Source organism: Papilio polytes, unplaced genomic scaffold, assembly GCF_000836215.1.
Source record: "Papilio polytes unplaced genomic scaffold, Ppol_1.0 DF824135.1, whole genome shotgun sequence".
Classification (NCBI taxonomy): Eukaryota; Metazoa; Arthropoda; class Insecta; order Lepidoptera; family Papilionidae; genus Papilio; species Papilio polytes.
This window is the reverse complement of record NW_013525069.1, coordinates 1,732,572-1,753,798: the sequence shown is the minus strand read 5'-3', so window position 1 is coordinate 1,753,798 and position 21,227 is coordinate 1,732,572. Positions and strand designations below refer to the sequence as shown.

The 21,227-nt window shown below is 32.5% G+C and overlaps 5 protein-coding genes across 5 annotated transcripts in view; 2 read left to right on the top strand and 3 right to left on the bottom strand.

Moving 5' to 3' along the window:
* Positions 1 to 140: 140 nt before the first annotated feature.
* LOC106099325 (centromere/kinetochore protein zw10 homolog) lies at positions 141 to 3,411 on the bottom strand. The gene is made up of 5 exons (XM_013277840.1): positions 1,879 to 3,411; positions 1,348 to 1,554; positions 715 to 844; positions 499 to 640; positions 141 to 412 (listed from the first exon to the last, which is right to left on the bottom strand). The coding sequence occupies exons 1-5, from the start codon at positions 3,389 to 3,391 to the stop codon at positions 197 to 199; spliced, it is 2,208 nt and encodes a 735-aa protein (XP_013133294.1). The 5' UTR covers positions 3,392 to 3,411; the 3' UTR covers positions 141 to 196.
* Positions 3,377 to 4,033, bottom strand: LOC106099326. Its single transcript, XM_013277841.1, has 2 exons — positions 3,795 to 4,033; positions 3,377 to 3,660 (listed from the first exon to the last, which is right to left on the bottom strand). Exons 1-2 carry the CDS (start codon positions 3,860 to 3,862, stop codon positions 3,393 to 3,395), a joined length of 336 nt encoding a protein of 111 aa, XP_013133295.1. The 5' UTR covers positions 3,863 to 4,033; the 3' UTR covers positions 3,377 to 3,392.
* A 215-nt stretch (positions 4,034 to 4,248) lies between these two features.
* LOC106112041 (translocon-associated protein subunit beta) lies at positions 4,249 to 6,110 on the top strand. The gene is made up of 3 exons (XM_013294274.1): positions 4,249 to 4,363; positions 4,512 to 4,888; positions 5,640 to 6,110. The coding sequence occupies exons 2-3, from the start codon at positions 4,517 to 4,519 to the stop codon at positions 5,838 to 5,840; spliced, it is 573 nt and encodes a 190-aa protein (XP_013149728.1). The 5' UTR covers positions 4,249 to 4,363; positions 4,512 to 4,516; the 3' UTR covers positions 5,841 to 6,110.
* Positions 6,111 to 10,431: 4,321 nt separating this feature from the next.
* LOC106099314 (CSC1-like protein 2) lies at positions 10,432 to 14,073 on the bottom strand. The gene has a single exon (XM_013277825.1). It carries the CDS (start codon positions 13,824 to 13,826, stop codon positions 11,589 to 11,591), a length of 2,238 nt encoding a protein of 745 aa, XP_013133279.1. The 5' UTR covers positions 13,827 to 14,073; the 3' UTR covers positions 10,432 to 11,588.
* Positions 14,074 to 14,862: 789 nt separating this feature from the next.
* Positions 14,863 to 21,227, top strand: part of LOC106099331 (scm-like with four MBT domains protein 1) — an 11,984-nt gene continuing 5,619 nt past the window's right edge. Inside the window, exons 1-2 of the mRNA XM_013277853.1 lie at positions 14,863 to 15,077; positions 20,684 to 21,094. Of these exons, the coding sequence (XP_013133307.1) occupies positions 15,006 to 15,077; positions 20,684 to 21,094 (483 nt within the window). The 5' untranslated portion in view covers positions 14,863 to 15,005. The remainder of the gene's footprint in view (positions 15,078 to 20,683; positions 21,095 to 21,227) is intronic.

The window sequence follows — 21,227 nt, the reverse complement described above, 5'->3', positions numbered from 1 at the left end:
CAATCCCATGTTATAACATAAATGTAATAGGATGTTTAGTTGAACATTTAAAACAAAACATGAATTATCTTATCCAACAAAATTAAAAATTTTGGGATAAGGAGTAAAGGGTTTTATAGGGTAAGAAATAAAACATGAAGGCCATTTATTATCGTATAATATCAGATACAATGAATATAATCATGAAAGAATGAAATTACTTAATTTTAGACAGTAAATTAGCGCGAATTTGTGTATTTTGAAACAGCGCTTTAATGAGACTTCGAAGTTCGTCGGTAGTAAAGTGCTTGGCGAGTGGTCCAGAGCCGTCGTCCCAATGCACGTCTATATCTCTAAGAGATCCGCCCAAAACGAACACCAGCTCTTGGAGTTTTATCCACGACTTGACATAAGTGTTTACGTCTGTCCCATCCTGGAAATAAGATATAGTAGAATAATATTTTGTGTTCTGATTATTTTTTTTTCTTAGAATTGTATATTGATTTCAATTAGCCTTACCGGGAATAATTGAGGTACTTTCTGCACAACAAGGCTGTACATTTCATTTAGCTGCGTCGCCATTTCCATGGAGATGTCCTCGACAGTGCACACACGGTGAATCAGCTCATCGATAAACATATTAATCAGTGTTGCCATCAACCTAAAACATGAGACCAATTAAAATTTAATGTTATTAGTATAAAATCACAACAAAGACTCTAGATATGTTGTTACCTGATGAAGACGTTTCTAGGCAACACTCCAATCCAAACATTTTTAAGTAGCTGCAATTGTCTGAGGCATTGTCTAACAGCCGCTTCCGCGTTATCGCCGAGAACGTCTTTCACAACAATGCAGTTCAGATCTGTAAACATGAAATGCTGATTTAAAAAAAATCAACAAATACACATGTCACGTCAATAGAGACAATGAAGTGATTAATTTTTTGTAATAAAAAATTCTTATATAGATCCAAATTTCGCAATATCTTTTACAAGTTGACAAGAACCGGCATTTGTTGACAAAGAGGATATCTCCCCTTCTTATGTCCCCCTCTCCCTACTCCTCCATATCCACATATCCCTTTCTATTTTATTGATCGTCCAATATGAGTTGAATATAACACTCAATTGGCATGTTTAGGTTTTAGTCATAACCATATATTTTTTATATAAAAAATCTTAACATGTAGGGAAGCTATAATATAAAATATAATAAATGAAAATAAGTAGAAACAAAAGCTCCAATTTTAAGTCTACCCACTGGTAGCGACCACTAAGTTAAATTACTAAGGGTAGTTAGTTAAATAATTTGCATTTTTAATTTACTGTTGAACATATAAGATTATCTGGTTAATGGTAATGTTACCGGAAGTGCGTATATTATCGAGTATCTGTTTCCTCTGCTGCTGCATATGCGCGGCGAGGTGTCGGCAGCCGAGCTCGCGCAGCTTCGGCACCAGGTCGACGAACCCCACCGCGTAGTCCAAATCGCGGCCCTGCATCAAGGAATGCCATCTGTCGCCGAACGTCAGCATGTGGTGCGCCAAAAACATGCAGTTGTTGTGGAACAATGCTAAAACAAAGTTCACATTTGATTGTAAACTAACTGTTTCCATGCAGCTTCATCTGCATAAAGTTATAAAATCTTTTTTTATTGTTTACATTCCATTCAATTCAATCTTACTTCTTTGCTACCTAGCTTAATATACAACCATAATTTAAAAATTCTAATATGAAATTATATGTGATATTTCACACATCCATAACTCCTTGTCACATGAAATTCATCCCTTCTTATAATATACCCATACCATGCTATACTCTTGACCTTCTCTACCACTGGGACCATCCTTAAAATATAACATTTAAAATAAGTATATTATTAGTATAAACTTACCAGCATACTGTGGGATAGTCTGAAGGAAATTTTCATGGTGGTATGGAACAACTGCATCATAAAGTTCAAATATCAACCGAGCAGTGTAGTACAGCTTCTTACTGACGATGTACGAGCACTGTGAAGCCTGTTCCATCCCAACATACACCAGATCCAGTAACTCCTGAGCTGCTCTCGATATCATGCACCGTGGGAAAAAGAACAGGCTTCTTGGAATCGTTTGATGAAACACCTCTAGTCCTTGCTCAATCATCTCATCATCGCACTTTTCATCATCTTTGGGATCCTCCGGAATATTCTCTACTCCTATCAATATTGATTCACTTAAATCATTAAACATAAGTGACCTAGCCGATACTAAGAAGTGTTGGCTCGCCTTAGCAGCAAATAGCTCATCAATATTTTGCAAATAGTTCAATATTGTGAAATTTTCATCATGGAAAAATTTCGCTGCATGTAAGAAATTCTGAAAATCCTCTACAACCCTAGTAACCTTGTCATATTTTCGTAGTTGGACAATATTATTTGGTATAGTATCAAGAAGACAGTCGTTGACTAGAACATCTCTAAATTCCTCACATACTAATCTGCCTATCATAGTTATAATAGGTGTGTTTAAATTAGTGAAAGAAATATTCAATCTGTCACTTAGATAATGAAATAGCAACCGTAAGTTTGTAATAACCTCGTCATACGGTGGCTTGTAATTATCTCTATATACTATTGTTACCGTCATCAATTCACTTGTTTCAGCAAAAACAGTACAATCATTACGAATTATGGGTAATATTAATTCCCGTAGAATAAAATGTGCAAACAGTGCTATTTTATCTACCAGTGTACCACATTTATCTAATGCTTTCAAAACATCCAAAGTGGATGTGGTTTTATCCAATGTAAGGTTCATTTTAATTACAGTTGATTCAGGACCATGATCACTAGTACATGCAACCATTCTGTCCCATTCCTTACACATGTCGAAAATTAAATTTTTATAAGTCAATTGGGCTGTTACTTTTGTACTGTCAAACAGATGCAGATCTTGCACACCTTCTGCCGGCTTTTCAATGTACCTCAACAGATCAAACACAGCTTCCACAGCTTTGAGATAACTCTGGAATTCTGTACCGACATCAAACGCTTTGATAAAATTTCCTATTTGCAGGACATCATTCAGTATGTTTAAACAAAAATTGACTGATTTTAGTTCTTTGCCAATAATGTCATGGTTTTCCATTGAATCCAAAATCTCTTTGAGAGTTTCCTCTTCTATCTGGTTTTTACATCTTTCCATTTCCAAAATAAGAGTTTTGCTTTCAATAATGAGTTCTTTACCTTCATGTAACATTGTTTCAATATCAAAATCACTGTTCTGTAGGAATGTTTTCATTTCTGCTTTGGCTTGTTCTATTTCTTTATTTATGAGAGGAATCTTGTCGGAAGGTTTCCATTTCGATTCATCAACATCAATTATGCGTGTACGCAAAATTTCGTTTACATCAGTTTCAGCCATTTTAATATTTTTTTCTATATTTTTCTTTCTTAATAGAAGTTTCTGATCTGTGATCTCTTTTTGGTGATTTACTGTATGATCTATAGGAACTTCTGTGGCTGCTGCGTGAACTATAGTATTTATTTGAGCTGACGGTATGCCTCAGGGTGTTAACAAGGAAACGTTTATTGGACTTTTGTGGTGCGCTCTTTACCCATCCAGAAGGTCCCACTATTTCCGCCCGAGCAGCTCCTTGGACCGCCTCCCGAAGTAATTCTTCTACGGCGAGTCTGAAATACAAAAAAAAATATAAACCTGTATACATAAAATTTCTTCTCACGCTGTTATCCTAATGGACATTATGTAAAATATTTTCGTGCAATATTAAACAATTTACTAATCTCAAGTAATAAAATAGACATACTTTTCTAGAGCTTCGTCGTCTAGTGGTTGATTTTCGGGTTTTTGGGTAGCATCTTCTTTATCTGTCATAGTTTGGGTAATGAAAAATTATATTTTACTTTTCTGAACACTGACCACTTTCAATGCAATCATTTGCTAATTCACAAATTATCAGCATCCATACTCGACATATTTAATTATCAAATCAAAATTTCAATAAATGTCAAACAGTGTCGATCGAAGTCGTGATAAATACGTTCCGAATCTTCTCTTACAATTACTGGCAGTTTTAATGTAAAAGTTCAACAGCACAATTACCAAATATACAATAAGTGATTTGCTAACAATAGTTATGAGTAATTATGAGAATTCTATGTCAACTAGTATTTTTCTATTATATAAGAATTAAGGAAATTAACAAAAATCGTGCAAATGCATTTGAATCGTTAGAATAATGACTGGCAACCCAGTGTCGCACAATTTGACGCGTGGAGTGAAACGTCAGCCACGTCCGAATTCCTTTCAACGTAACATTTCACTTTTCGACGGCAAGTTGCTTTTTATTTCTCGTAGTAAATAAGAAACTAGAAGGTAAGATGTTAATATTTGCTTAAAATTTATTACATAATTTAACTACCAAGCTTTTTGCACGGTTAATAATCGAATTACCAACTATTTTCATTCAATAAACTAAAATAATATCAGTACACTATTTAAGTAGGATAATTATATTTTTCAGATACAATGGCTGCGAAATTATTATCACTGATTCTAATAATTGCTGCGGCTGTAACCGCGGATGAAGAAGCCCCAGTCGCAAGATTACTTGTCTCCAAACAAGTTTTAAATAAATATTTAGTTGAAAATATGGACATTCTTGTGAAGTACACACTATACAACGTAGGTACAGCACCCGCAGTGGAAGTGAAGCTGATTGACACTGGTTTCCATCCCGACGTATTCGAGGTTGTTGGAGGGCAGCTCACTGCTGAAATTGACAGGATACCTCCGCAGACCAATGTATCACATGTTGTGACTGTCAGGTCAACCAGATTTGGTTACTTCAACTTCACTGCTGCTGAAGTTACATATAGAGCCAGTGAAGAATCCACTGATGTAAGTACAGATAGATTATACACAATTAATGATACCTATCACTTTTATTAAGATGTTTGGCCTATTTACTAGCTACCAATTTATTACTTGCTTGTAGACATTTAAAACATTTTATTATAATTTTCTAATTGACTGACTTCCCAAAAGAAATAGGTACTCAATTTGTCTGTATATTTTTTTTCTTACTTATAAAAAGAGAAAGTTTAAATGAATGTTTGTTCAAGTTTGTAGCCTTAATCAGTGAACAGATCTCAATGAAATTTGGCATAGACACAGGATAGTTTGGAAGAACACATAGGCTTCTTAGTTTTGTTTTTTTAATTCCAACTGGATGGAGTAGCGGGCAACAGCTAGTGTTTATATTTATACTTATAAAAAGCCATTTTGATACTACTGATATTGAACTAATGTTATAGTAATGTCTCATTTAATGCTATGCAGTATATAACCATATTAATAATATGGTTAAACTAAAAATCTTTACACTTAATAAATAACAACTTACAGTAAGAATGTGGTACATTACATTCCTTAAAATACAAGAAAAATAACCACATAATTCATTAACTTTTTTCTATTTAAATAGCATATACAATCCACTATAAATAAAGTTTTTACATTGTAATTAGAAAATTACTAAATTTATTTAGAAAATAGCGATTTAACAAAAATTCTTTCATAACACAGTTAAGGAAAATTAATACAAGAAAAAAAAAATGATGTATTCATGATTATTTTGTATGTATTTTAGGTGCAATACTCAATCAGCAGTTCCCCAGGAGAGGGTGCTATTGTTGCATTCAAAGATTACGACCGCAAGTTCTCCTCGCACATTCTGGACTGGGCTGCATTCGCTGTAATGACTTTGCCATCTCTGGCCATCCCATTTGGTCTATGGTTCTCCTCAAAGAGCAAATATGAAAAACTCGCCAAACCTAAGAAAACACACTAATTATTACCATAAGAATAGTGTAGGTAATGACTGCTAATGTTGTGGATTGTGGAATATGAAATGGCCTTTATCTATTAAAAAAAACTAATTTATTTTTTTAGTGTGTGTTATAGAAAATACTCTTTTATAGTCAGCCAGGATGTTTATGGATTTTGTTTTTAATTGAATTGCAATTTTCCATAACATTAGTAGTGATTAATTACAGTTGTTGTACTGTGTCTTTGTTGTAAAATAATTTAATGAACAATAAAAGAATTAAGTGATTTGTAATAAATTTTTTGTGTAAAAACAATAGTACCTTTTCCTACTTTAACTCCAAAACTGCTAAAGTCACAGTTATAAAATAAGCAAAGGGGTAAATTTAAGTTGAATAAAATAAAAAAATTAAACTACTAGTGCATTCACATTATCTTCGTGGCTGTTTATTAAAGCGCCATCTAGCGACGATAGGTAAACATTACTGATATTTTTTCGCAGGCGCTCTAAATTACATATTCGTGTAAAGTTGCCAAAAGATTATATTACAATCGTTATGATTATTAGCATTCACACAAAGTTGGAGTTGTTCATATAAATATTTATAAACAATATGATATGCAGGGGCGTTTATTGCGCTATAATATTTAAATGGAAAACACGATACGTATCCTGCATACACTACGTAATAACTTACATCGCGGTAATGAATTCATTAGAGTATACTTGATATTAAAAATGATTGAAAATGCAATCACTATTATTAAAAGTAAAGAATGACAACCTTCTTTGAAGTCTGATATGTAGTGGGTGTTGTGTTGTAGTGGTGATAAGATTAAAAGCTATTTTATTTTAGTGTACCCAGTACTGTATCGACACCATTAACTGTGTAATTCGCAGATCTGTGATCCCCTGTCTACCACCGTGGGCGGACCATTCCCTAATCGCCGGTCTTGAATATACCATTTGCCAGTTACGCTACAGCAAGCACTCGAAGCCGAAATTCCTCTATCATTCCTGTTACTGCATTTATTTTCAAAACATGTAACGTAGAAATATTTAACACCTGGACACAATACCTAATGTACCGTGTTACGATAAAGAAGTGTTCTCAGTACAGCAAGCTCCATGTTTACATTTGCACTCGTCTCTTACTGCTATACGCGTCATGCGGTGTTATTTATTCATACGGTTCTTTATGTATATTGTTATATATATTACACATTAAATAGAGGACAGACAATGACAAAATACAAGTAATTTATTGTAGAATTTGCTACAAAATAAACGGCTTCCAAAAGAAGATTGATTTTAACACATTACTTTCAGGCAGATTTTTAATACGATCGTTAGTTTTCAATTTCCGTTCATTTGTATTTGATAACAAAACGACTTTTAAAATTCATAAACGTGGCTGTATATAAAATGATTTCGCACACTGTTTCGCCTTATCTTTGCTACGATAATCTAATTTATTTCCAAGATTTAGATAAAATGGAATTCATTAAACAAAATTAATGCTTTCCATGAGAAATAAAATTCAACGCGTAACATAACATCGAAACGAGTTAATACTGACGTCTTGAATATCAAGTTTATGTCCATATTCATTAAGGACATTATAGTTTTAACAAATAATAAAATTGGTTACCTATCCTTCTTCTTAAATAGTTGCACTACCGAATAGAAATAGTACCCAATAACACACCAACAATAACGAAACTGTATTTAACAGAACTTAAAAAGACATCATACTATCATACATACTTCATACTAATATTATAAATGCGAAAGTTTAGATGGATGGATGGATGTTTGAAAGAGTTTGTAGCCTAAACGGCTGAACGGATTTTGATGAAATTTGGCATACATGTAAAGGATAGTTTGGAAGAACACATAGGCTACTTGTATTTGTTTTTTTCAATTCCGCGGGAACGGAGTCGCGGGCGAAAGCTAGTTTCTTTATAAATATACACGGATACTTAGAAATGACGTAAAAAGGTTACAGCATGGTCTTGCAGAATTTGCATCACAGCACGCTACCATATCTACGCGCAAAATATCCAACAACTAAACAAAAACATCTCAGTTTTTAACATCGAATAAAAATAAGTTTTTTTAAAGGTAAGGATAAGTCCCCCTAGTTGTTATTCTACATTTCTAGTTTATTAATAACTAGCTGTTGCTCGCTACTTCGTCCCCGTGAAATTAAAAAAAAAATAATAAAAAGTACATAACCTATGTTACTCACAGATAATTACCTTTCTAACGGTGAAAGAATTTTTTAAATCGCCTCAGTAGTTTTCGAATTATTACAATACATAAAAAATCTAAAAATACAAATCTTTCCTCTTTATTATTTACTAAGGATTAAAACTAAATCGTCGTTCTAATATTTAAAGTATTTTACCCGGTTCGGTGTGTCTCGTTCTTTAGAGTATGACTCATGAGCTTGTACAAAAAGAATGACTCAGTTCTATAAATTGCTAACTTTGTCCGATTTCGTTCAATTTTAAGGCCATTCACTTTTCTTTTCATAGATATAAGAAACCTTTTCAATTGCAGAAGGAAATGAGGATAAAGGAGATACGTGGGAGAGTTATACGAGATATGAGTATGAAATCTTGAAATTTGTAAATTTTTAAGTAGGGTAACAAAAGCTAGAATCAGACACGACAGACGAAGAGCAGTTCTGTACAATCTACGATGATTACTCGATCGAGTAAGCCCCTTCGTGTAACTGCTAATGCCGCTGCAAGCTGAACGTTCTGTCCCTGTTATGCAACACAAATAACGAAGATCTGAGACAAATATTGAACGTGTTTATGTTTAAATTTGTAAAATAAGGCACAAAGAGATTAGATGTCGTTACATCGACCAGATACGACATTGAGCGGCCATTTAAGGTCGTGGATGACGCTACCAGAGGTGTGCGTAGCTACTTATGTCTCAGGATTGTACAAAATGGAATTAATTATCACCAATTAGGACTATTTTAGCCTAAAATAGATGATGCAAATACATATAGTAGTAATAGTTTAGGCAAAATGTTAACAACAAAATTGTTCTTATTTATCAACTTAATTTTGACCGCGACTTTGTCCGCGTGAAATTTAAAAATAATAATAAAAAAATGAAAAAAATATAACCTATGTTAATCACAGCTAAATTACCTTTCTAACGGTGATACATTTTTTAAAATTGGTCCAGTAGTTATTGAGCCTATTCGTTACAAACAAACAAAGTTTTCCTCTTTATAATATTAGTATAGATATGTTTATCTTATCCTTTGAATCGAACTAAAAAGTCCTCTCCAGTCTATTGTTACGTACTTTACTCAACATCGTGTTTCATTAGTTGAAAATAATGTGGTGAATACTAAGGGGATCAGAGTAGACATACAAGTTACCGGTGTCAGATTTCCGTTCCTCATACAGGCCTTAAAGAGTAGAGTCAAAAATAATTTACAGCTAATTCGTACCATCGACAAGTTCATCGTGGTTAAGCACTGGCTTTTTTAAAATAAAAATTCATAATCATAAGTACTGCGACTTTTTTAATCAGATATAAGCATTTCCCCACATAAAATGCTTTAAAATATCGCTATTTCCTTTTGATATATTATCTAGTTTTTGTGTCTGTATTTAGTCATTGCCCGTTTTATCCTACACGATAAGTATTTCGCTTGCAGTGAAAGGTGGAGGCGGCAAACAAACCGCGTAAATTTCATTGCATCAGAGCACAGACAAAGCGTTACGTGATAAAAAGGCAAATCGTAATAATCCTTAGAAGTTAACACTAGTACGAATATAAAAATCGATAGGTACTCTACGGATTGAAGCTGTAAATTAAATCTATAATTCTGGCTTATTTCTTTGAATCATAACGAAATTTTTTTTTACCTACAATTTCTTAACATATTTAATCCATTTGCTAATTTGTCCGATCCATAGCAATCAAAAAGATAATCTTATTAGAAGGCGTTGAAACCAGTTTTTAGATATCGCGTCATAGAGACATTAAAAATATCTTCAGATCAATTATCAGGCTAAGCGTTAAAATCATCAAATTAATTTTAATAAGTTTCAAAACATAGAGTTTGAAAGTAATATATGTTAACCAACTTGAAATTTCTCTCAAAAACAAATGAACGGTAGTTACGGAATAGAAACTCTGTTAGTCGGTCATGGTCACCTTATTCCGTCCATTTAGTACGATACTTTTGGCATTCGTTATGGAATCGTTTTAATTTTGTGTAATTCTTTAATAAAAGCACTTCTATACAGTTTTCAAAACAGAATAAAGAAAACATACAGTACTTACGGCTTACCATGTCGCTTATTCTGATATGCAAAATGTTTTAAACTAATTTTATTGATTTAGTAAATGTTACACTCGTGTAATGTTAATGTGAATCGGTAATTAGTAATTATCGAATAACACGATTAAAAGAAATCGTTAACACAACACGCAGTTGAGTTACATTACTAATTTTGCAATTACATTCGATTTCTTCGGATAAGGATGCTTTTATATTATAAATGAGAATTTCTCTTTTATTATCTGTCCTTTCATGATGGAAGGTTAGGAGAATTAAAAATTAAAGGCAATTTATATTCGTACGTCATTTATTTGATAAAATTATCGCAAAATAAAACGTACATCGAGTCAGCGATAACCAATTGGACCGTAAATATATACACAGGCAAAGGACAAACAATGATTCAATACAATATTTATACACAAAAAAATACATTACAACGATTCGTTATAAAATATAAGGTACATAAGTTATAAAAAAATAAAAATCTAAGCAACAAATCACAGACAAACGGCAAACGTACTTATGAAAAAGTGCCTTGTTTTTTTTATTTAATAAATAATCTGAACAATTATTATTTATCGTGCATTTTTTAAATTCTACAATGTTAAATTTTGCATAAATTACATAGAGACAACTAATTTCTAATAAGTTATTAACTACAAATATTTCAAATAAGCATTCATTGAATAAATTCCCAGACTAATCGTATGAACAATTTTAACTCAAATGTTTGAATAAAAAAAATACAAAGAAAACAATATAATGTGAAAATTCTGTAATAAGTTAAAATATTTGTCCGTACTACGTAATTTTAAAAGATAAAATAATTTATTTTTCGCAACAGTAAACATTATAACGTAAGTAGATTTTTAAGCAGACTTCAAACTTTACATTTTTAATTCAAATAATTTGAATCAAACAAACGGTATAGTTAAATAAAAATTCATTAAAATTAACTAAGTTATTATTATTGCGAAATTAACTGCTAATTTCTTATTACATATTCATTATGCAATCTTTTTCTTCTTTTAATAAATACTGGACCCCATCGTATTTCGATGATTTCGCCAGTATCATTGCAGTATTATTTTGAAAAAAGGTTATTATTTTGTTTGTAATAAAACATCTTGTCATATATATAAAGTAATTGTTTAAAGTCTTGTTTTAACAGATATAAATGAAAAACATAAGTAAAACACATACATAGAAATTTTGTTCATTAATATAACAAAATGAATTAAGTAATAAGGATGTAGAGATATTTTCTAATGCACAGTTAAATGGCTAAATTATAACTAATATAAAAATATTATATTTTTATTTACATACATCACAATAATACTCATTTCCAATCAATATCAACGTGGCTGTTAATTGTCTTATCCCGTCAATATTATTTTGGTATTATATTTGAATGGTATCTTTATAAATGTCGCTAAATTATAAATTTATATATTTATAGGGTCGGGGTTATATATGGGATTGCTGACAGGCGAATTGGTACCATAATCGGGCGTGGAGGGCGTCGACACTGGAGTGGTATCGACCGGTTTCAATAGAACGGGAGCCACGTACTCCGGGAAACGCACGCTCGTCTCCGCTTGCAGCGGCGCCGGCGGCGTGCAGCTCGGGAACGGACTGAGCAGCAGGAACGTACCGAACGCGACAATTGACGCCATAATGAGGATTATAGTGCGTGCCTCGAAACCCGATCGCAAGCCCGCCCACGCCGCCATGTTCACGAGTAACAGCAACACAGACACTCGCACCATTCTCACGGCCGCTGCATGAATCCGCCCACCCCCAACACCGCTCATGTCACTCGGTCCATAAGCAAAGTACAAGTTGTGCTTATCCCCTATGTGCTTCAACAGCAGGTAGACCAGACCAAAAGGAGAAATCAGGGGACAAGCCAAACTGTACACAATGGTTATGGATATAATCGCCAAACTCCATGCATAATGCACACCGAACGGAAACTCGTAGAGGATAGCTTTCTTAACATAACTCTTTTCAGCTTTCGACTTTGACTGCAAGAGATACCACACGTACAAGAACAGCTCAGGGAATCGAATCAATTCAAGTGCAGTACCGATAAAGCCCGAGGTGATGACGTAATTGACGAAAAAGGCACCCTTGTCGGGTAGAAATACGCAATCCCATCGCATCGTATCGTTCTCGTGGTGTAAAGTCCACGCGACAAAAGCCTCCGCACTGGCCAATCCTAGAGAAGGTAATATCAAGGTCATGAGTAGCAAGAACGAGACAGTTTTCGTCATTATCGAGTAATTCTGTTGAGATTTGGTCCAATGCGAGAGGAACTTATCGGTAAAGCCAACAATCGCCGGCATCACCGCAGCCATCGTCCACAGCAACAGGGTAGGAAGGAATTCAAATATTATACTGCTAATTCTGTTCAAAGAGTCCGGTTTAACAACCAATGTGTTGAATAGATTGACTATAATAGCTGGTGTTGTGAGGAAGAATAGAACTATGAAGAGGGCAACATTGACAATAATAGCTTTAACATACCAGACGCTTGGTTGGACGCTCAGATTCTCCCATACGATGTCCGAAGGATTCGTAGCATGCGTGAGCACCCATCCACGGTGCAAATTAAAGTTGTTAATAACATGTTCAGCCAGTTGGTATGATGGTAGAGTGAGGAATGCAATCCCAAGTGGATCATTAAGAACCATAGCTTGGCACCTTTTTGCTTCATCCTTGAGACGCTTTTCTTCATTTGTGTAATACTCCAATGCATCAACATCAGGACCACATAGTTCCTTCCTTACAGTTATTCTTTTTCCAGTCTTTTTGTAATATGTATCAGTATAGAGGAGTGCTTCCGTGACCATTTCCTTCTTCTCTTGAACTTCATTGAGCTTGTTAATATTGTACGCCAGACGTAAGTCAACAATTTGAATATGTGGGATGTTGTGTGTGAAATATGCTCTAATAGTTGCCTCATTTCTATCACCTCTTGATATATTTGTTATCATAACAGTTCCAGTCATAGAAGTAGGGACTGGTTTCCGTCCAGTGCATCTTCTCATAATTAACACCGAAATTGGCAAAAAGCAAATACTAATCAATGTATGTGCCCAAAGCCATAAGGATCTTCCATTCAAATTAGACAACGTCGTTCTACTGAATGTATTCGCATCGACTTGTAAGTTTGTCCCCTGAAAGTTAATGGGCAATATGATTCCGATAGAGACAATTGTAACAATAAACATTAGTGTTATTGCATGTCGCTGGAACGAGAGGTAGTGGACCGCGTCTGGACCGCATTTCGCAAGAACCTGCTCGCGTGTTACTCGGAAGACGGCCGGCAACCAAGCGAAGAAACCTTCATCGATGTTTGAAGCCTCGTCCTGACTACGCCGCCTTTCGACGAGCGAGTCCCCATCGGCGCCGCGGTAGAATAAATTAGTCCAGCGATTTCTTGAACGCTGAACTAGTGCCATACGGCCGTAGTTCCAAGCCGTACGTCGCAGTATTGTGAACAAAGCGATTAGACATGACCATGATATCACGTTAAGAATTAACGTTTGTGGTATTCCGTTGTAAGCCCCGGTAATAATAACATTCTGGGATGTATTCACTAACATACATCCCTCATCGGCAGCATTCGAGGAGTTGCTGGATGTAAATGTGTAAATTATTCCGTTTACAGTATTCATTGTTGATCTTGAAAAGAGACGGATATTACGAAAAAACAAAGCAATCACATATTTAACTGTTCACTGATGATCATAAGCACAACACGTTTCGATAAAACGTTTATTTCTACACTTTTTCACCGCAATAAACAGATAACTCTAGAATTGAAACAATTTTTATCCAATTACAGCTGTATTATATCAAGTTATTAGTCAAATGTAAATTATTTGTGACTTATCGTTTCCATTCACCCATTCACAAAACTGAAAACGTCACCCGTCACCTGTCTAAATCAACTACTAGTGATGTACGCTCTCTATGACTTGACCAAAATACCAAAATTTTTACATTTCCTTAATTCATACCAAAACTTTATTTTAAAATTACACGAAAATTATTTTTTACATAAGCATTAAAAAAATGTCATTAAAACATCAAACTTCGAATAACTGCAGGAACAATACGAATAACAATCAAATGGAATGTAACGATGTAATATGAATAATAGTGATAGCCAGTTGTTATATCGTTTATAATTTCAGATCACAATTGTTTAAAACGTTTCAAAAATAAATTATGAAATTAGAAATGGGTATACGAATAAACGAAATCGAGACTTCATGGCAATCAATGACAAAAACACGATTTGTTATTTCGTTCACATTCCATTCATTTCTTGACAAATAACAACATGACAATACAAAATATATTTCGTTTAACGCAAAAATCTCTTAAGAAGCATTTTACATTTTTTTATTTTAACAATAAATTGTATTGGAACATAATTATTTTCAAAATAATAATAGAAAAAAGCCATTGAACTGAAATGAAAGAGACATTATATTTTTCATACATTAAACAGGCGACTTAATATCACATTTATCAGTAGGTTTAGGTTTAATTTATGAAATATTTTTAATTAGAATGTGTTTAAAGAAATTATATTCCTTTCATTTTTGATAAAATAACAAAACTGAGATAACTATATACATTTAATATGAAATGTAAAGAGACAGATAGATGTTACTTGTTAACTCGTGCTCAAGTGAGAAGGAAACTGCAGGTCGGTGAATTTCAATTTCATTCAATGAACTGAAATTCGAAGGAGCAAGTTCGGCCTTTCTTTATTATTTGTTATTTTAGTTATAATAGTTATTTATTTATTAATGTGGAAATTGTTAATTTAATTTGTATTAGAAATGGAATTTGATTGGAATGATTATTTAGAGACGAATAAAAGCATTGCCGTTCCCGAAGAACTATTTTCCCATGTAAGTGCGAGTTTAAATTTTTTATAACTTTACTTAAAATACTTTTTATAACTTGATTAACTTGAAGATAAATGTTTAGATTATGTTAAATAAACGAAAATTTGATTATTTACTTGTTTAGAAGTATGATTAAATTAGTAATGTAATGATATCTTTTGTTAGTCTAAAAAATATTCTTAACATAACGATGTATGGATGCTCTATTTTTAGATCGCGACAAAATTTTCAAGGTTTTAAGTAATTGAAATATGATTGCGCTTCTTAATGTTAATGTTATTTATGTCTACCATATGGTATCATGTTTTGATTATACTTTTGCCACATAATCACCAGCTTATGGGTAATTTATTCTGATTTCTTACATCTTTAATTTTTTTAGGCAAACTTAATTATAACTTAAAAAAAGAAGGAAGTACTAATTTAATGTTTTAATAAAGTTTATTTTTATCATAACTTTTTCAAGTTGCATAACTTAAACAATTTAGTTAAAAATAAAAATGTCCCTTAAGTTTGATGTTTTTCATAAAGCAATGCTTGTTTTTAAATGATATGCTTATGCTCAAGGGATATATTTTTATTATAAGTTAATTTAGAAAAACTTTAGATCATAATAATAGGTACTTTTAAATTAATAAAATGCTTTTATTGTTAAATTAGATTATTTACACAAAATTACACATGTGTATTTAAAAAATTTGCCTTCCATACTACCCTTAAGACTTGTTTTTTTATAAAATATGAATTACAAGATTAAAATAAATATTACAGTGTTAACCAAATTTAATTTGTTTGAATGTAATTATCACTAGAAAAGAGATAATTCAGACCTTATTATGGAACTACTATTAAATTAACCTTATATGCCATCGATTACATTAATTTATTTTACCATTATATGTGTAAAACTCATGTCATTCTCTGGTAATTAAACAAGCTTAGTGTAAACTATCTGTTGTTCGCGTATATGTCCGCGTGCAATTAAAAAAAATAAGAAAAAACAAAGCCTATGTTACTCACTGATAATGTAGCTTTTTAATGGTGAAAGAATTTTTGAAATCGGCACTGAAGTTTTTGAGTTATTTCATTACAAATAAAAAACTAAAATACAAATCTTTCCTCTTTATAATATTAGTATAGATTTAACAAATTAAAAATAATTACAAATAATCAATATATTAAACTGAATTATCTACAATCTTAATAAATACTTAATGGGTGCATAACTTGGCATTACTTGTCTGTAGTTTATTTTGCAGATAAACCTCATTTAGATAAAAATATAGCATCCGAAGTGACATTCAAACACCACAATGAAATATGATAATACAAATACCTTAAAATCTCGAGGAATAAAATGAATACTGATATTAATTTAACATGCAGTGTATATATCTTGTTTTTAATTTAAAATTTAAAGTTGCTTGAGATCTAACATAAATAGAGTATCTTGTAAACTTCTTTACTTTTAAGTAAATTTGATACGTGGAATTTTTGACCGACTTCCCAAAAGAAGGTACTAGATTTGTCTGTATATTTTTGTGCAAACATTAGGTATTCAAAATGATATCAACATTTGTGTTACCATTTTTACAAAATGGACGTCATCTTATCCTAGTTATATATTTTTGATCTTAACTCTCTTAGAATCCTACCTGTGTTTACATGTTAACGCTTGGTTTGTCTCATAATTGAAGATCATTGCGTTCAATATTTTGAAATTCAATAAGATATCAGTGTTAAGCAAAACACAAGTGTATATAATATTCTAAAAAGGGCAGTATTATATTAGTAATTTTGAAATTTGATTTTCCTAATATCTGAATAAAAAGTAAAACTAAGACAGTGCTTGGAGCTGGGTAGAGAATCCAAAAATGTAATATATAAAAGTACAGCTTTACAAATACAAATTTAATAAAAGCTGTCCCCTCTAAATCTAGACTAGATCAAAGTTCGTTAAATCTAGACTAGGTTTGTGACGTGGTTGATGATGTACCACCACCACATTGGTTCCCTTATAGCATAACATTTAAATATTCTTATTTCATTTGCATAGATAATAAATAACTTTTTTATGGTATCAAATCTAAATAGAAAAGTCTTTAAAATAACAAAAAAATAGATTAATTTACGTGAATTAACTACATGCTTAACATATGACATTTATTAGACGTAGTTAATATAAATAAAAGAATATTTATGCAGGTTGGTTAGTTACTCGTATAAATAATTCAAACGCCGTTAGTCGAAGGGGAAAGTCTATGAAATTTAAATAGACAAGGTCGCGCACGTAACCATCTTAATTAAGAAATTATTTAAGCTTCATTTAGTTTAAAAATATTGTTTGGATAAAATTTTAATAGAGATATATTAATTCGAATACGTCCTACTTTATTTCGCCTTAACACACTTAGGAAAGTAGTAAGCTACGTTGTAATTGTTAATGTATATGCGCATGTGGGCAATGGAAATACTTTGTGGAAACTAGCAAAAAAAATTTATTTCTCACAAGTAATACATTTTAGGAAAAGAAATCATTTTTACATAGAAAAGTAAGACATCCGTCTCGAAAAACAATTCGAATCTCTGATATTCGTTCTATTTTTAATCGACTTTTTATTCTAAATTTGTCCCACGTCGCTAGTTGCCAGTAACTTCAACAGTAATAATCCTTTTTAAGGAAATTGCGAGGACTGATAAACGTGAAATATTACCCAGGTAAAGTAGACGTGTTTAGTGTAGTTGAAACAGTTTTTTAATAAATAAAAATAAAAACATGAATTATAGTTAAATTCGTCCAACGATCTCTCGTTATTCGATTTATAAAGTCGTGGTCTAAGAGTTTATAAATCTGTGTTATCTAAAACCTCATTAGCCTGTATTAGTTCGTATTTTAGGTTATTTTTAATGTCTTATAATAATGAGCATTTTCATTTAAACTCTGGTAACTTAACTTATCATGAAGTTACCTTGTTGCCTTATTGATCGTTCAAAGCAACTAAATTATAAATAGTCCACTCGCTTTACTAAACATGGCTAATATCTACGAACCAAAATAGAATACGAGAAATGGGTCAAATAATGTTTTCGTTCAATTTGTTTACGCTATTACGTATTGTTTGATCCTTTTTGTATAAAGTAAGAACAAGAATATGACTATAAAATAAAATGTTTACTCATTGCGAATGGAGATACTTTGACAAAATTGTATCCGCCATTTTGTTGTGTTTCTTTAATTTATTTTATTCACCTTTTGTTGACAGACTTCCCAAAGAAGAAGGTACTCAAGTCGTATGTTTTTTTTTTAAGTTCTGTCTGCATTCTACGAGACAATCATTGTGTTTGTGTTCACCGTAAAGCTTTAAATTTAATCACGTAGAGTACAGCTTTTTCAACTTATTTCATAAGTTATTTATTATCATATTAAAAATATCTCTATTAAAATCGTATCATTACATATTCATAAAATAACAAAACGGCTCCAAATTACATCTATTAATTAGGTATGTTGCTGTAAACTGCAGTCACTAACTGATAAAATATTAAACGAGCGCCTATCAGTTTTGTCCAATTTACTGGTTTATGTGTTCAAATAAGCTCTGCGAAAACATAATTAGTAAGCTTTATGTGAATCTAACAAAAACTATTTACATTAATGACCGGTTTCCCAGCTACGTTTAACTATTCGTTAGTTTTTGGTTCGATAATTTCATAAAATGCGTTTCAAAGTTGTCCTCCGTTGAAATGTAGATTAACATAACAGTATTGAATGTTATGTAATGATAAAATAAATGGAAACTTCAGAAACCCAGTATAAACACTTATAAAAATATATTTTCTTTGTCCTTGTTAATAGTTAATACTGTTTTAATATGATTTAGCAATAAGCGAGCTTACAACTAGATTATATTCCATCCTTTGGTGCTTCAACAAGTGGGCGCGGGTTGGGGGTACAGTAGACGGGTTGGTTTGAGGGATGGGGGTGCGCTGATGTAAGCACGGTAGCATAGCCTCGTCTTTTATTCGGCAATAACCTGCGCTCCGCACAGCTCGATGTAATTGAATGCAATTGCTTGCCTTGTTATACTGTGTTACATTTTATGCGTCTTCAAAATCTTTCATATGTATAAATTGCGCAATTGTAACTGACCATAGCCATAATGCTGAACTTAGATCATACTTCATACTAATATTGTAAAGAGCAAAACTTTATTTGTTTGATTGTAATGAAATAACTCAAAAACCACTCGGCCGATTTCAAAAATTCTTTCACCATAAAAAAGCTACGTTTAACATAGACTATGTTTTATATTATTTTTTTAATTTCACGTGGACGGAGTCGCGGGCAACAGCTATCATCTATAATTATAAACTATTTATTACGATGAAGACTAACATTTATGATCAAAGTGTTTACTTAAGTACTTAAGTCGATTAAAAAAGTCTTTTATAAAAAAGTTTTTTTCTTTCATTTTGAATCGAAGTCCTATTCGCGTTATAGCGCTGTTACTTAACCCATTCTATCATTAAAATTAATTAAAATTATATTTAGTATCAAAAAGTTAACATTAAACTAGAGTAGTTTGGGATACAATATTGATGTAACGGGCAACCTGTACCTCATGTCGGCCGCTCAATCAAATCAATAACGCAATAACATGCGCCCTGCAACTGCACAAACCCCCCGCGCCCTTTGACTCCCAGGACATCTAGACGGCTCGCAACATTATGAATCTCGACTCTGTACGATAGTATCGCCGTCCTTATCACTCTCTTTGGAAAGAACTGAGATAGCAATAGCATAGTAAAGTATCATGACTGGGATGTTCACGGTTTGTATATTCTGTTAGAATCAGCGTTTCCAGATATTGGCTATTGAAGCAGTAATTTTTACACTGATAAGAAATAAATTACATTTTAAATCGTTTTTTTTTTTCTTGAAAAATATTATCTTTCGGATTGTAGTAGTAAATATATATTTTTCCTTAAAAGTTATTTATATTTGCACTACGTTTTTCCCTTTTATTGAAATTCATGTTAAAAACAACATTACACTAATTTAGGGAAGTTACCTTGTACAGTATAAAATAGCCCGTAGTTATTTATCTCGTTCAAATATTCCAAACAATGGGCGCCATTTGTATTTCATCATTACGTTAATTATATTGTTTACGAATCAAGTGCGCTATCGTTGAGTAGCGAGGTGGGAGGTACCTACGCCACCCCTTTTCCCCCTTTGTTGTAGAGAGCCCATGCCGTAATTGGGAATTTTAGATTTACATAATCTTTCAAGAATATTAAATTAATAGATTGTTGATTATTTTCTTTCACATTTTACATATTTATTAACAATTGAATAAATTGACTTTGTGTAATATAGCTGTTGCTCGCGACTTTATCCGCATGAAATTAAAAAATAGCCTATGTTACTCAGTAACAACGTAGCTTTTTAATGGTGAAAGGATTTTTGAAATCGGCCCAGTAGTTATTGAGTTATTACAATACATATAAATATACAAAGCTTTACTCTTTGTTATATTAGTATACCTAGACGAGGAAATTTCTGATAACAAATAACTTTCATGACCTCATTTCAACACTTGTTGCAGGTCGAAGCCAGCCTTAATAATGGAATCAAACAGGGTATGTTACTCGAAGTCTGTCACAAGAACAACCCTGACATCTACTGGATAGCTGAGATCACCATGGTCTGCGGTCACCTGCTTAGGATCAAATTCATAGGTGCCGATACCGATTTCTGGTGTGACATTTCCAATACAAAAGTCCATCCGTTGGGCTGGTGCGGGAAATATGACGAATTGGTGGAGCCACCTGATGAAATTAATGAGAAATGCGGTGATACTATCATAGATATAATGAAGAAGGCCCTACTAGTAGGGCAGTCGGTCTCAATAGAGGCCCTCAACAATAAGGGCATGTCTCCAATCGACAGGATAAAAGTCGGCATGAAGGTCGAAATACAGAACGTCAATGATCCTTACCGATATTGGATTGCTACGGTAAGTTAAAAAAATTATTCCTTTTTATCTTCATTACGGGTTTAGTGTGTTTTTTTGACCGACTTCCCAAAAGAAGGAGGTATTCAATTCGTCGGTATATTTATTTTTTTTTTTTTTTTTTTTTTTTTTTTTT

What these genes read in the sequence shown, in the direction of transcription:
- LOC106099325 (XM_013277840.1), bottom strand. Translation starts at nt 3,391, where the DNA reads ATGGCTGAAACTGATGTAAACGAAATTTTGCGTACACGCATAATTGAT. An exon ending in CGATAATATACGCACTTCCG is followed by an intron (nt 845 to 1,347) that starts GTAACATTACCA and finishes TCATGTTTACAG; the next exon opens with ATCTGAACTGCATTGTTGTG. An exon ending in AAGTACCTCAATTATTCCCG is followed by an intron (nt 413 to 498) that starts GTAAGGCTAATT and finishes TCTTATTTCCAG; the next exon opens with GATGGGACAGACGTAAACAC.
- LOC106099326 (XM_013277841.1), bottom strand. Translation starts at nt 3,862, where the DNA reads ATGACAGATAAAGAAGATGCTACCCAAAAACCCGAAAATCAACCACTA. An exon ending in GACGACGAAGCTCTAGAAAA is followed by an intron (nt 3,661 to 3,794) that starts GTATGTCTATTT and finishes TTTGTATTTCAG; the next exon opens with ACTCGCCGTAGAAGAATTAC.
- LOC106112041 (XM_013294274.1), top strand. Translation starts at nt 4,517, where the DNA reads ATGGCTGCGAAATTATTATCACTGATTCTAATAATTGCTGCGGCTGTA. An exon ending in CCAGTGAAGAATCCACTGAT is followed by an intron (nt 4,889 to 5,639) that starts GTAAGTACAGAT and finishes TATGTATTTTAG; the next exon opens with GTGCAATACTCAATCAGCAG.
- LOC106099314 (XM_013277825.1), bottom strand. Translation starts at nt 13,826, where the DNA reads ATGAATACTGTAAACGGAATAATTTACACATTTACATCCAGCAACTCC.